The following is a 15,421-nucleotide window of genomic DNA, read 5'->3' on the forward strand; positions in this document are numbered from 1 at the left end:
CAAACCCTTGGGCTTATTACCGAAGATATAATAGCTACATATAGAAAATGATAATAATAAAAAGTGAAAGAGAAAGGAACTACACGAAACCACGAACTGTTATGTTGTTATGTGGGAAAAAATAGGTTCCGTACCACTAGGGTGAAATGGCTATCGGTAAAAATTGGAGCACATATGGGCGGGGGGTTAACAGCATTACCCGAAAAAAACTGGACTGACCATGAAATTAATCGTCTTCAATGAGGTGTATTTAAAGGCGGCGAACTTCGTCCCTGGTATCATTCGCTTTTCAGTCCTTGGATTTTTCAGTGTCAAGAAGTAGCAGCAGCAGCAGCGCAGCTAAAGCTCAATTTACCAATACAGTAGGTGGATTATTACTTCTTCTTGAGCGTTAATTTTATATGGTCTACTGGAGAGTTGGTTGGTAGGACGGTTAACTCGAGATTCTGACGCTACTGCCCGATGTTGTTCTTTGAAGCAATCGTACTACGTGTACATGGAGAGATCGTTTTCCTCTGCCTTGGATCAGTTCGTCTCTTACTGTGGATTATTCTTTCTCTGGAGTTTTGGTGGCCATTGTAGGATGTCGGTTTCACGTGTTTTTTTTACGGGATACACGAACATATTTTTCCCACTATGTTCGTCTGCTTTGCCCGTTAAGGCATTGGATACCGAAACTTGCAGCTCGAAACCAACCCTGGACAGAGCACAGATTTTTGTTTTAACAGCCACAAAGGGAATTGACCCAATATGTTTCTATCTTTACCTTGCCCGTTAAGGCACTGGAAACCCAGACGTGCAATCCTGACAGCAAAAGATTTTTGTGCGGACAGTAAGGAACGTATCCGTCCCAATGTGTTCCTATTTTTTGTTCGTTAAGATATTGGAGACCCAGACTTACAGCTCGAAACCGACCCCAGATAGTACAGTTTTGTTTGAACAGAGCTACTTATGTATTTGTCCCGATATATTCCTATTTTTTGTCCGTTAAGACCCAGACTTGCAGCTCGAAATTAACCCTGGACAGCACGAATTTTCGATTGGACAGTTACGAATGTCCTGATGTGTTCCTAATTTTTTACTCGTTAAGATATTGGGAATCCGAATTTGCAGATTCGAATCCACCCAATACAAGTACGTGCGCATTCCCTCAGCGAATATTTAGCAGATTTATTAGGAAGCATTGATTTTTCCCATCGTGATCTAGTACCTTTGGCAACGTGTTTATGTCTCCATTGGAGACAGAACTGGGGTCATATTTGGTGTCGCCATATCCATGAGTATATCAGGTAATATATTCTCATATAATTAGAATTAAGGGAAGGCGTGATCTCTGTGTGTTCTTATGAGTAATCTGTGTGATAACCACCTCTCTACTAATGTTCTGAAGCATTTAGGTGACTTTGGACGACTTGGGTAACGCGCGTCGTCAATAGACTCTCACGTGAGCAGTTATAGTGCGCTGTCATTCGCGTATATAATCATGATGATCATGGATAGTATATTCCTGAGAGAGATGAATGTTGGATTTCGGATTATTGCTCTGGTACTTTAAATGGCTAGGGGTCATCTTCCTGAGTACACATTTTCGAATTGTTTCCTTGATGACTTCGGCGTGGTGTACACTGAAGTGAGACGATGATCGTCGATACGACAGCAATATCGACACGGATTGGTTAAAAACCTAAATTTCAGGTTTTTTAACCAATCCTCGTCGATATCATGCATGGTATCGTTCTAGTGTCGGTCCAGTGTGTGAACCCGGTTTTTGGGATTCACAACATGCTATTTCAGACAGTTGGAAATGCAATTTCTATATATATTTACTGAAATATCTTAAAATCTCATTAAGATCTAGTCACGCCGAGATAAGTGCGTGTCGATCCGAGAACTGGGGTGTTCCGAAGATGCCTTCCCCCTTTCAACATGTCAGGTTGTTCAGATTTGTTCGTTCAGGCTCGTTGGAGAACGGCTAGTGCTCAATTCACTGGAATCAAAGGTCGTGTACGAGTTTCAAAGAAAGCGTATGAAGACTCGAGGACGGTTTTATCGATCAATTCATGATGCAATACATTGTGTTGATTACATGTAAATATTTACATTTTATGAATATATTAGACGATTTCCATTCTCCTCTCAAGATTAAAGTATTCTTTCTCCTTTTAAGATAACGCATTTTTAATATTATCAGTAGCTTGAGATGTTTTAGATGATTCAGAATCCTATTACTTAATTACCATTTAATGTGAATTATACACGTTCTAATGTTCTTTTAATAATACTCATATCATTATAATCGTTTTCATAGTATGTATATTAATAATTTTTACGTGCGCATATATTTGTCCAAATTTATCGAGGGTTTGTACTGATATTATCGTGGATCCCAATAAGTAATGCGTTGATCAGAAAATGAAAATAACAATAGAAATATGAAATTCTTCAAATTTTACTTTGGTATGACGAATTTTTAGAATTTAGTATTACTAACAATCGATTAGAATCGATGATAGTGATTTTCGGAATATTTTCCGTATTATTGGTGATTTTCAGAGGGAAGCTTTGAGCTTTGCGTTTTTAATGCAGGAGTTCCTCCAGTTTTTGACACCAGTGGCTCCCTTATTGCGTGACTGCTAACACGTGCGTACATCAGGTTATTATATATGCTACACTGCTCATTTTTCCAGAGGAGTTTGAAATTTTAGACCGCCAAACACCCATGCCAAAAATTACTGTTAAAATTTCCACACACGACATCTTCAACACAGAAGGAAAAAGGGGCAAAATTATATCTATGGCTTCATAGGTCCAAAAATTTTAGGATGGGAGAGACCACAAGTATGTGTGATGCCCGAGTTCAATCTATGCCCGGAATCTATAATCTAGATGGATGTTTCTCAACGTTCTCATCATATTTTCTTTCTTCGGGTCCCTTGTCTTTATCAGACCTCATCTATAAGGTTACCATTTATCTATTTATACTTAAGGAATAAGTTGGCTATCTACGCTATAAAATATCCATGCCTGTCACAAGGAGCATGATGCAAACTTTCATATCATTATTGATTTATAATGATTGACTTCAATTTCGTTTGCCTTGGAAATATCCCACGACCACGAGGCTTGTAGAATCTAGAATCTAGATACTACAACAATATTGAAAACATTCGCCGATACGCGTAGCTGTGAATAAGTACAGGCTGGGCCAAAAGCCATTGAGCTTCATAAAAAAAAAAACAATTGCCGTACGAATTTTCAGTTTACCCAAAAATTCACATCAGGAACTCGTATTGTGTATTTTGTTACATAATAATTTATAGTGGTTACTTTTTTTCGCCAAAGGAGATGCTTGCGCTGTCATCAAATTTGCTCTCTTATCACTAACTGTGTGCGAAACTGTCGTAAAGCTGCAATAGCTGATTGCCCCGTTCAGGTAGATTAATTTACTGTAATCAGCAACACCTTATCAACGAAACTTGAAAAAGAACTTTTGATAGACCACGAGCGTGAATTAGAAGAAAAAAATTGTAATTTTTTAGATGGAAACAGTCCATATATTTGTATTAAAGGCTATTTTAGAGGTTATCAGCTGATTTTACAGGTAATTTTATATGCAAATACATACTTCTTTTGGAACATCATCCCATATCGAGAAATATTCTGGATCTACTTTTTGTATTTGGATTTATGACAGGAATTTTTGGAGCAAATCACATAATTGTACCAAGGCCGTTATAATAGCACCATGGGTTCCAGGGCGAAGTGACATTCTGGGGCCGCGACCTAACACAAAGTACATGCCTACCAATTTACATATGTATATATATTCTCAAAATATTATAATGCATTACCGAATGACATCATTATGAGCTCTCCCGGCCATGCTCGGGTGGGCCCATGTGCTAAGACGGCACCGAGTCATACGAAACATTTTTTTCTAAATTCTGTGTGTGAATTTTATAAAAGTTTAATCTTTGCTCACATTGTACACACACAAAATTAAGTAAAAAATTGAGTAATACCCTCAAGTGAAATCGTCAATGTTTGATTGATTAACGTCACCTTCAGTGAAATGCTTAGCCGGATTTCTTACACACAATAGATCTGTAGGGACAATAATAAGGACAATAATTCGCTTAACTTGTTTATTCAATTAAATCGTGATACAGTATTAAAAGCTAAGCAGTTGTACAAAAGCGTCGGTTTTCACATCACTGGGATCCAATCCTGGAAAAAAGATTTTGCGCGAATTTATAACATAAATTTGTTGCATTACTTTTTCCTTCCATCACATATGGAAGACCAAGAGTGTGATGACTAAATGATAGGAAACATCAATCGGTTTCTCAGGTCCTAGGGTCGAGTTGCACCTGAAGTATTGAGCAGTTTCTTGGACAGTTTGATGTCGATTCCAAAACTAAGGTCTTTGTATAATCGCAAATTATGAGATAATGCGAGGGGAACTCTCTGTACGGTAAGGGTTCTTGACCTTTTGTGTTCCTAGGACCCTTTGTGCCAATAAGACGAAGGTTACTGACCCGCTTTGTCAATAAGACGAACGTTACGGACCCGCTTTGCCAATAAGACGAACGTTACGGACCCGCTTTGTCAATAAGACGAACGTTACGGACCCGCTTTGTCAATAAGACGAAGGCAGTAGACCTTTTTACAGAATAATATTCCGCACATAACAATGTAAAAGCAGTAAGTGTTAATTATAACACATCAAAAAATAAATAAAATAAAAAGAACTTTTTCTAGATGTTATTTATAGACGAACTTTCGAAAGAGAAAATTTTGTTGTCTCCGCCTTGAATCGAAGCCCGATCCTCTTGCAATCTAGGTAAGTGCGCTAACCAATATACCCCAGAGACACAGCTATTTCGTTGCGCATTATAACATACACGGTAGCACGTGTTGCGCTGAGTAGCTTTCCAAAACTCAGCGATAGTCCTACAGATGGCATCAGTAGAGATCTCAGCTAATTGTTTTCGCATACAAGCTCACGGACCCTCCTTCCTGAAATCTTTCCAAGCACCACTGGTTAAGAACTACTGCTGTACCGAATCTGATCCCGCTTATATGCCATTCGAATGAATGAGTTCCACTGGAATTAATCTCAAAAATCGCAAGGGGACAAACTACTAACAAGTAAGATACGAAGCGATGAACCCCTCCACTAATAAGACGAAGTGCAGATGACTGGATACAAAGCGAAGATAATTTCGGAAAGAAAAGTCACATTCCTCTGCGGGGATTCGGACCATCAAAATCCACTGTCCAGGCGAGTTCTCTACCATTAAGCTACAGAGGACAGACACTTTATAACCGTAGTTGTATGTTCCTTGGGCTGAACACGGGACTGCACAACAGACAGCCTCCTAACTCACCAACAGCTGGTAACGACATTAACCCCCAGATGGCGGCGTAAACGAAACGATGAATGTCTCCGCTAATTATACGAAGTTTCGTTTACGTCACCATATGGGAGGGGGGGGGGTGGGCTAATGTCGTTATGAGCTATTGCTGAGTTAGGAGGCTGTCTATTGCGCAGTCCCGTTCAGCCCAAAGAACATTATTGTTCTTCGGTTAGAAAAAAGTTTGTGTCCTGTATCTTAATGGTAGAGCACTGGACAGTGACTTTCGTGGTTCGATTCTCCCACAGAGGAATGTGACTTTTCTTTTCGAAATTGTCTTCGATTTGTATCCAGTCACCTGCACTTCAAGTACTTCATGTAGGATGTGCAGACATTGAAAACAAAAAGAAGTCTTTAACAATAAAATTATAATGTCTTTTAATTTATGAAAAAAATATTTTTTCAAGCACCTACAAATATTTTGAGATAACGTGAAATGCAATTTTTTTTGTTGTTGTTTTCTTTGCAGAAATGAATTTCAGGCAGTTCATTTGCACCTTTTTGGTAGCCTTCCTGTTCGGAGCCATGTTGATGGCGCGACAGGCCGAAGCCGGTAGCGGCAACCGACTCATCAAGAAGGCCGCTCTAGCAGCCCTCGGACTCAAATTGCTGAAACCGAGGTTCGTGCCATTGCCGCTGCCATTCCCTTTCCCGATCAAGCTCACCAAGGATAGCCACAAGCCTGTCCCGTAAGTACCCATGATTTCGAAATCTTTATTTACCGACGACAACGTGACTCTTAACAACTCTTCGAATTTCACGTATTTCGCAAAAGCGGTTCAATTATGTTTGACGGCTTCCTTATATCGGAGAGGTTATCATTACGAAAGAAGAATGAAGTAATTTCGATACGTGCATAACACTTGATCCTCATTCTATATTTATATGTATAAACTGTTTACAAGTTATACATAGTAAAATGATACACAGAGAAAGGAATTTTCCTCTATATATTTTTTTTTCGTGAATAAGTCAAAGAGTTAGGAACAAGTCTGACATCTTAGGAAGGCTTAAGCGTGTGAATGAGGTTATTCCGTAAGAAGAAGCTTGTTAAGTCACGAAATGGCATGGCCATCATCATCATCACCACCATAGCCACCATCAGTCATGGTCAACGAACCTTGTGATGTCAGTCATCATACGCATTCGTACTTTACTTGGCTCATTTGACCAGCCATTGCGAATATTTTTGAACGTGACAGGTCGGTTATTCATTCCACGGTTGGAAATATTTGAACATGTGAACACATTATACACAGATATTTTTTTCATGGAAACAATAGGTTTTTCATTTGATTGAGGAAAATTTTAATACTCCTACAATGATAAAAAAAATATTCGTCTATAAATAGGCAAGTACTATGGTAATTAAATATCGATGTGTTTACAGCTGATGTTGCCTAGCTACTTTCAAAATGTTTGTATAACATGATGAATTCGTCTCAGTCAATCGGTGTAACGTTAAAATTTTTGACCAGAGATTCACGGACCCCTTGGGGAGATTTCGAGGGGGGGGGGTTCCCGTGAGATTGAACGAGATAACAATCGAGCCGTTGTTTTTACATTGCTATACAGGCTGTCCCAAATTGTTTCCACAGCGGATATCTCAGTAGCCGCAAACTTTAGAAACATACTTTCAATCACGACGTACGAAAGTCTGGATTGGCAAGCGGAGATAAAGATGAAGTTCAGAAAAAAAAATTCACATTTATCCTGTGGGGAATTGAACTCCCAACCTCTCACTGTCTGGGCAAGTACCGTACCATTGAGCTACAAAGCATAGGTATTTTCTTTCCTTAGAGCATATGCTCGCTCAATGGTAGAGCACTCGCCCGGAAAGTGAGGTATTGGTGGTTCGATTCCTCACAGAGGAATGCGAATTTTCTATCCGGGTTATCCAGGCTTCTTACAATTACGGCAAGTTTTCCAATGACGTACGGTTACTCAAAATGCTTTAAATTTCTCAAGAAGTCGTGTACATAAAAAAATAGAAAAACTTTGCATGTTGACCCTGAAACTTCCAGTTACTAAATGCGGCTCTGAGAGGCCATTCGCAAAAAAATTGCATATTTTTATAATGCAGTATTAACGGAAATGTTTTGACTTCGAAGTTTTCAGCACTTTCCGCCAATGACTGAAGGTGTGGTTCACAAATGGCGAAACGTAAATTAAAATCAAAGTTCTGGGAATTCTGTACTTTGTCACAATAATAGTAAAAAATGTAAGCCTAATGGTTATTTATTATAAGTAAAAAAATATAATTGCTGAATTCATTATATTTGCGTACATCCCTAAAAATGGCAACTTTTGAGATAATGAAAACTTGCCAACACTGTCATAAGTTGCCAAAATATATTAGTTTTATGTATTTAATATCTCGATAAATACTGCACTTGAAAATACGATTTTTTTAGTCCTCACTTTTCGGAGCGGGATTTAAATTTCGGATGTTTTATCACACGGGGCTGTATAAAAAGTTAATATGTATACGACCCCTCAAACAGATTTTAAGTAACTACAGAGAGAGAGAGAGAGAGGTCCTCTGAAAACTTTTTATAGCAGAAAGTATGTTTCTGAAGTCAAAGTTTTAGAGATATCTGATGTGTGCAAACAATTTAGAACAGCCTTTATACCCAGCATTATTTTGTAAATGGATTTTCTCGTGGCCTTTTTTACATTTCTACTGGGAGTCCGCGAACTTCGTGTTTGATTATATCCACATGCATGCCTTGTCTTAAAAGCATCATGATCCCCTCGGAAAAGTGATGTTCTAGGGCCTTCACATGGCCAGAAATAGTTGACTACCAATTTGAATACATACCCTCAAAAATCATAGTGCATTATTCCGTCATCATCGAAGGTTCCTTCCTCTTGTACCTGGAGCATGCGCGGATCCAGGGTGATGTGTCAGGGCCGCGATTCATTGCTTACTAATGACAATTTTCGTCCCGTACTTTATGGACCAGACCATTTTTCACAAATTTGGATCTCTTAGAGAAAGGGGTGATTCATACCATCGCTCACTCCCCTCTGACTTCACGCTCGATCCACCCTCCCACTTCCTGCGTTAAGACGGCCCTGTCTTCATGGTCATTGTATCTGGATGTACGTGACTCGAGGTCCTTTAGATCCCATGTTACTAATACATGCTACTTTGAATCTCGTACTTGAATGCATATTGTCAAAGGATCGGTCCTCTAGGTAGCCCTAGAATAGCGCTGCCTCGCATGTGTTTTTTGTAATTGTATATGGATGCACATACATGATTAGGAGGCCTTTAGATCCCGTTGATAGGGACCCAAATTATTTTTATTTTTTTCTCCGTTTAACTCAGATTTTCACCGGCAAGACTACGTCCTGCGGTTCAATGAGCTTATATCGCGTAACCGACAGAGCCTGGTCGTGATCGGTCCGTTCTGTCTTCATGGCCGTATTTAGGCATTTGGTCCAATAAAATTCGGTACATTTGAAACTTACATTTAAAATATATATTCGGCGTTGTAGGGAATAAAATATTTGATTGCTGGAGGACGGAAGAGACCCTTAATGCTGCTTCCCTTCCAACATTAATAATAATCTCCAGGGCTGAGTTTCGTTACTGTGACACGCAAGAATTTTGCCATTCCTCTTTTCTAGTGTTGAATGAGTCGTGTCAAAGGAATGGAAGATGAGGAGTTCAGTTCCACCTTGCTTAGTAGGGTCCCTGGATATTTCTATTTTGGTTCCCCTTTGTCTTAACAACATGTAATATGTTTATCACAATGAAAATCCTGTGTTGTGTAGGCGCCAGTGAAAGGAAGATGCAGAAATATGCTGTTAATCGTACACGCTACATTTTATGACTTTGGTTAACATATTTCGTGGTTCGTAGCGCTCTCTATCCACAAAAAGTTAACTAAATTTTTTTTCTGTATCAGAAAAGAGTCTCCCTATCATAAAAATAACTTATTCACATATAAAATTCAAATATACCCATTCATACAATTTTTATACATTTTAGAAAATATTTTCCAGTTTATAGGGCAGTTATAACATAATATTACGATATTATATTTCAAATAATTCTAATAATCTCTATTGTGACTTACGCTTCAAGGAGTAAATTATATGCCAATTTTCATGGCATTTTAGTGTGTTATGAAAATGTGCAATAGTAATAAATAATGTTTTACAGGTTCTTAAAATTTCAAAAAATCTATTCATTTTTCATATTCAAGATGAATTAAACACGCCAATAGAATTAAACTTTTTTTCAAGCAGTATTTCTTTCAACATAACTTACACTATTAAAACCTCTGAAATGATCGACTAACAAGCTAATAATAATAATAATGATAATAAGCTAAACGAGCTGATAATTAAGACAAAGAGAGAAAATATAAATATTGTATACAATAAAATACATCCCAACTTAATGACCTGCTGATTTACTTGGAAAAATATTTGCTGAAGAAAAAATAGCTGCTGATTAATATCGTATAGAAAGAGAATTCTTATACTTTATTTTAGAATTGAACGAAAATAGAATGTTTGACGAGGTCAAGACGTTAATAGGCCGAAGAATAGGTCCTAAATAATATAACAACAATAATAAATAAAAACAGGTTCGTAGAACTTTCTGGAAAAGGAAGATTAAAATCATTTTTTTTTTTCAATCGGTATTGATAAATAAATGAATAAGGGCAGTTTTAACACCTGTATTAATGTTCGAAAAGAGGTCGTAAATGAAAAAATAAAATTGGGAAAATAAACTTGTTTGGGAAGTATTTTTGAAATAATCGTATTATATACATAATCATGAAGAGATAGGTCCTTGATTCCCAGTAATAATAATAATAATAATTTTTTTTGAGAATTTATGTATTCCCATCAAGGAAATTTCATCAATCAAAAATTTTTACTTTCCTGTAAAATACTTGAATTTGAATACTTTTTGAATTTGAATCTTACGTTAGTTCTAAATATAACTTATTAGACTCATCGAATTAGACTGCAACGTGGAATGATGTAAAATTAGACATTAATTACTATTAATTACTAGTGACTAATGCAGGGGCTCTTGACCTATGTATCGCGACCCATTCCGAGATGGGTCGGCTCAAATCTACTCACAGTCACAGCTCTTGAGTCATGGGTCACGGTCAAAACTTGATTCACATGGGCTTGGGAGATGGATTGTACAAATCCACTTACAGCTAGGGACTCGCCGAAACTAGATGATTGGCCAGTCCGGGCAAGCACGCATTTCGGCGTCCCCTTTTGATGTTGAAGGGCAGGTTAAACAGTGAAATTTGACATAACTTGGTAGCAGTGATAGACAGAACGATGAAAAAAGTTGAAAAATTCGATGGGCAGGCCCGGAATTCCAAATACACCGGTTTGCAAAATTAGTTACAATTTTAATTTATAGATATCTCCACAGTCACTTTATTTCGCCGTGTTAATACACTCTAAGGTACCGCCGGCATACTTCGAGATCGGGCTTGGGTGCTTGGCTATATTTAATTTTGTAATCTCATTCCCAAGAAGGTGCCGTGAACTCAAAAGTTTAGAAATCCCTCTGTTATGTTTTTATTTTTGGAGTTCTACCACTTCGACACGGAACTATAAAGCCATATTGGCATTGTTGGAGGGGTTAATTGCGGCTGGATTCGGTTCCAGTTACTTCACAGCGGGTTTTCTTACTGATGATGTCTCCCACAGCAGCGGCTGGCCTACAACATTCCGCTAATATGTTTTTCTCACTGCTGATTCGATAGATAGGTGACAGCACTTACTTACTCATGGGTAACCCACATAATCTGGACGCACTCATTTTTTGGCTTCAACTATAAGAATAATCATACTTTTCATGGGTAAAACGATAGATTATTGCCATTTGGTAATACGCCAGCATTAGGTGTTGCACGCTCATTCAGCTGCTTATTTATTTTTATTTCCAGTATTTCTTCTTCTCTGTTGCCCATCGCTACTGGTAGACATTAGCCGTATGGCAATCGGCAAACTATACTAGATTTAATTACGGGTGCCCGATGAAGTATAGGTACTTGAACTAAGGAGCTTCAAATAAGGCTTCCTGACAAGATCTCCATCTGATTGAAATTACCGGCCTTATGCCCGGGTGGGCTCATGCGTTGATAGGGCACAGGTCTGGAACTCTTGAGCCCTCTTTTGAATAGGATAAAGAATGAGGATGACAACCATAATTTTTTTTGGCATTTTCAGTTATTGTTATTGATCTTCCCAATATTTTCTTGGTATTGGCGGGGGCCTACCACATTACACCCATCCAGAAGACTAAAAATGTTATACGCATCTAGTGCTGAGCATGTTATGTGTTAAGTAGGTTCTGCCATCTGTCTTACGAAATGGAAGCCATAAAAGATTTTATGAACCGTATGAACATTTCTGTTGTTGGTGTGGTTGCAACTGATAATATAACCACTCCTATACCATTCTGGTCCATTGATTCTAATCGTAATCCCGTATGCCGTTTAGGAGGCTGTAGTTGTGATATTTATTACTTAGGTGAATATATTTCGGGTCTCCTACGGCTCAGGGAAAGCCAAAAAATTTAATCTCCCCTTACGTCCACCCACAATTTACGATTAAGGGCAGTATTAATTTATTAAACCGAAAATTCGCCAACCTGCTGTACGCACCTGAATACTGTCATGATTGATTCATACGTGGCAAAGGTAGTCAATCTTCAGAAGAGTGCGGGCCACTTCATTAGTTTGGAAACTAGTCACGAGTCACTTAGGTAATCTGTAAATGTGCTGTGGACGTCTTAAGTTATATGGAATTGCGCTACTGGCTACTTTAGTGATCTGGAAATGTCTCGCTAACAGCTTAAGTGATCTCGAAATATGCCGCGAATAGCTTAAGTGATCTGGAAGCGTGTGCCTCTGGCCACTTGAGTGATCTCGAAATGTGCCGCGAGTCACTTGAGTGATTTGAAAGTGTGCGGCTGGCCACTTGTGATATCTAGAAATGTGCTGCTGGTTACTTGAGTTATCTGGAAATGTGCAGCGGACATCTTACGTGATCTGGGGATATGCCACGGACAGCTCAAGTGATTTGAAAATGGACCGCTGGCTACTTGAGTTACCTGGAAATGTGCCGCAGGTCGCTCAAGTTATCTGGAAGTACGCCACGCGTCACATAACCACTATTTAACCAAACAATACTTGTATGAACATAGGCGTACGCAAGATTTTCTCGAGGTGGGGGGGGGGGGGGTTTCGAAATTTTTTTCCTTCTGAAGGGTTTTTTCCTGCAAAATAATACTATAAACTCGGCTTGATCCCCCCCCCCCTTGCGTACGCCAATGCTGCACAACAGTTCATTTTTTTGAAAATCAAATTATTAATTATTTTGTAAACTATATCACAGATGACTCCAAGGGCCATATTTGGTTCATGGGACAGGCATGTCTGGTATATATATATATATATACATACAGTATATATTGAGTGAAATTAACACACAGCCCATATGGTAAAATAACTATTTGAATTTGAATTACAGAGTCCATTCCTACAGCCAGTCTGCGTCAGCTCACCTGATCCCATCGCACCATGGTGGATATGGACTCGGCGATATGGGCGGCTATGGACTCGGCGGACACGGTGGTGGTGGATACGAAGGATGGTAAGAGAGGAATTAGATGATGGTAGTTTTTGAATGAAACCATAGGAAAAAAAAAAAATAATAAATCTTCAAAACGAACGAGGAGAGGGCGAAACAACGTTACTGTACAGTCTCTATGTGATATTTTACCCCCTACATGTACTGCGTATTTTATGTATTTTTACTTCATGCAACGGCTCTTCCATTCATCGTCGTCTTTGTACAGTAAGGAAAAGAAAAAAGATGTGGTCATAACGATGAGTCGATGAATCGTTGATGAATGATGCCACGAGCTATCCCTTCACGAGAGTGGGGTTCCGTGCAATGACTTTGTATATATTACGATATTGTACTTGTTTTATATTAATGCATGTAAGTTCATGTGAGCCACAATCCTCATGGACAAAATTCATATCAGGACATCGGTTATCCATGTACTTTTCACATAAATTTATATTAGAATTATCATAATCTTTAACAGTGGTTTCCAAAAGGTTATCCAAGGACCCCTGGAATTCCGCAGACGTTTCTGAGGTTGTTTCAGAATAATGAATAAATTAGATAGTCCAAGGGGGCCTTGGTTCTTTTACACCGAGGTCCCCTGTTTGATCAAAGGGGTTCTTGGTTAGTGCTAATTGAAAAACCACTGTTGGATTATGAAACGAAAATACACAGTAGTGTGTGCCATATAAAGTTTTTCAATTAATTAATCCTATCAATTAGTAAGTTTGAACATGAGTTCTACGGGTATTAATTAAATAAAATTCAATTATTGAGTATTATGTTTATCAAACAATAAATTGATGCGTGATTTTCTAATATTGATATGTATACGTATATTATATACGCATGAATATTTCACTTTTATGTGTTTTTGTATGTTTGTGATTGTCGAGAATATTCCATGTTATCATTGTATATATCTTTTATTATTGTAAATGAAATATCCTCACTTGCATAACCGATATGTTGTAATCTGTATGATTATTAAACAGTTTATCCTTAAATTGTGTGTCTTGTGATATTTCTGTGTCTTGTTGGTGAAGTTGGTTACTGGAAAAGAAATCATGAACAATATCTGTTGAGCATTTAGAAAAGTCAAAATTTAAGAGATTTAACCGAAAATCAGGTTGATAAAATCTTAAATGTTTGATGAAAATTTAAGGTACGGTTTGCAAATAAAAAGAACGAACATTTTCAATGAAATGGCAAAAGTTTAATGAAAATTTTATAAATAGTCTAAAAATCGAGGTAAAAAAAATTACAATGAATTTCGAAAGTTAAATGAAAACTTGAGAATAAAATAAATCCGAATATAGTTTTTTGATGAAATAAAAAAAAAATTAATCAAGTTTAAAAAAAAATTAGTGAAAATTAAATAATTCAATGGGAATTAGCAAAAATCAAAAATATTTGGTAAAAATTTAAAATAAAATTAGCAAAAGTTAAAAATAAAATTAGCAAAAGTTAAAAATAAAATTAGCAAAAGTTAAAAATAAAATTAGCAAAAATCAAAAGTAAAAGTAGCAAAAATTTAATAAAATAAAAATTAATAGTAAGAATAATAGTAATAAAATAAAAATTAAAAATAAAGTTAACAAAAATTGAAAACAAAAGTAGCAAAAATAAAAAAAGATGTTTAGTAAAAGTTAAATAAAACTTTGAAATTTTCAACAAAAATTATATACATGTTTGCATATAAATATATTTGATTCCAATTCTTTAAATTCATGAGCTGAATATACACTCATCAGCACATAATTACTACTATAATTTCCATCATAAGTATAAATGATAGTTTTATTATAGATAATAAGACCTATACTCAAAAAAAAAATTATTCCTGTTATATATCCGATATAACTATAAAACATAATATAATCAATTTATCAACTTCGATTATTTTGAGGAAGGCACAATTGTAAATTTTTTGGAAAATAATATATCTTACAAACCAAAATTAGTAAATTCATTCTAATTTCAAAGATATTGATAGAAAAAAAAGTAAAAATATATCGATATAATTAAATTCTCATACGGGTAAAATAATTTGATGAATATTAAATGGAATGTTAAAAATAAATACAAATTAATGTTGGTTGAATGTAAATTATAAAAACCTGTCCCGTGTATATATGGAAAGGCAACAAATGTAGGTTTCACGTGTAATACATTAAAACCAAAAATAAACTAGGAATCATGTTCTTTTTCCTGGTCATAACATATAGTTGATGTATTATTATAATTAATTATTCTTCTTTATAATCGAAAGTGAAAGGGGTCAAGCGTTGGTTTATGACGTAATTGGTGTCGGACATTCGCTACGTTTCTTCCCGCTTCTATTATTAGATTATTTATACGTGAGATGGAAT

General features: G+C 36.8%; 1 protein-coding gene across 1 annotated transcript; it reads left to right on the forward strand.

The window, feature by feature from the left end:
* Nucleotides 1–274: 274 nt before the first annotated feature.
* On the forward strand, nt 275–13,903 carry LOC149084392 (uncharacterized). Its single transcript, XM_089234788.1, has 3 exons — nt 275–362; nt 5,887–6,106; nt 12,948–13,903. Exons 2-3 carry the CDS (start codon nt 5,889–5,891, stop codon nt 13,072–13,074), a joined length of 345 nt encoding a protein of 114 aa, XP_089090914.1. The 5' UTR covers nt 275–362; nt 5,887–5,888; the 3' UTR covers nt 13,075–13,903.
* The last annotated feature ends 1,518 nt before the right edge of the window (nt 13,904–15,421 follow it).

Source organism: Pholcus phalangioides, unplaced genomic scaffold (assembly GCF_987345545.1).
Source record: "Pholcus phalangioides strain wild (caught in Gottingen) unplaced genomic scaffold, Ppha-v1.0 ptg000008l_1, whole genome shotgun sequence".
Taxonomy (NCBI): domain Eukaryota; kingdom Metazoa; phylum Arthropoda; class Arachnida; order Araneae; family Pholcidae; genus Pholcus; species Pholcus phalangioides.

Excerpts from the sequence above, each read along its gene's own strand:
- LOC149084392 (XM_089234788.1), top strand. The coding sequence starts at position 5,889 with ATGAATTTCAGGCAGTTCATTTGCACCTTTTTGGTAGCCTTCCTGTTC. Across the intron at positions 6,107-12,947 it reads GATAGCCACAAGCCTGTCCC|AGTCCATTCCTACAGCCAGT; the intron begins GTAAGTACCCAT and ends TTTGAATTACAG.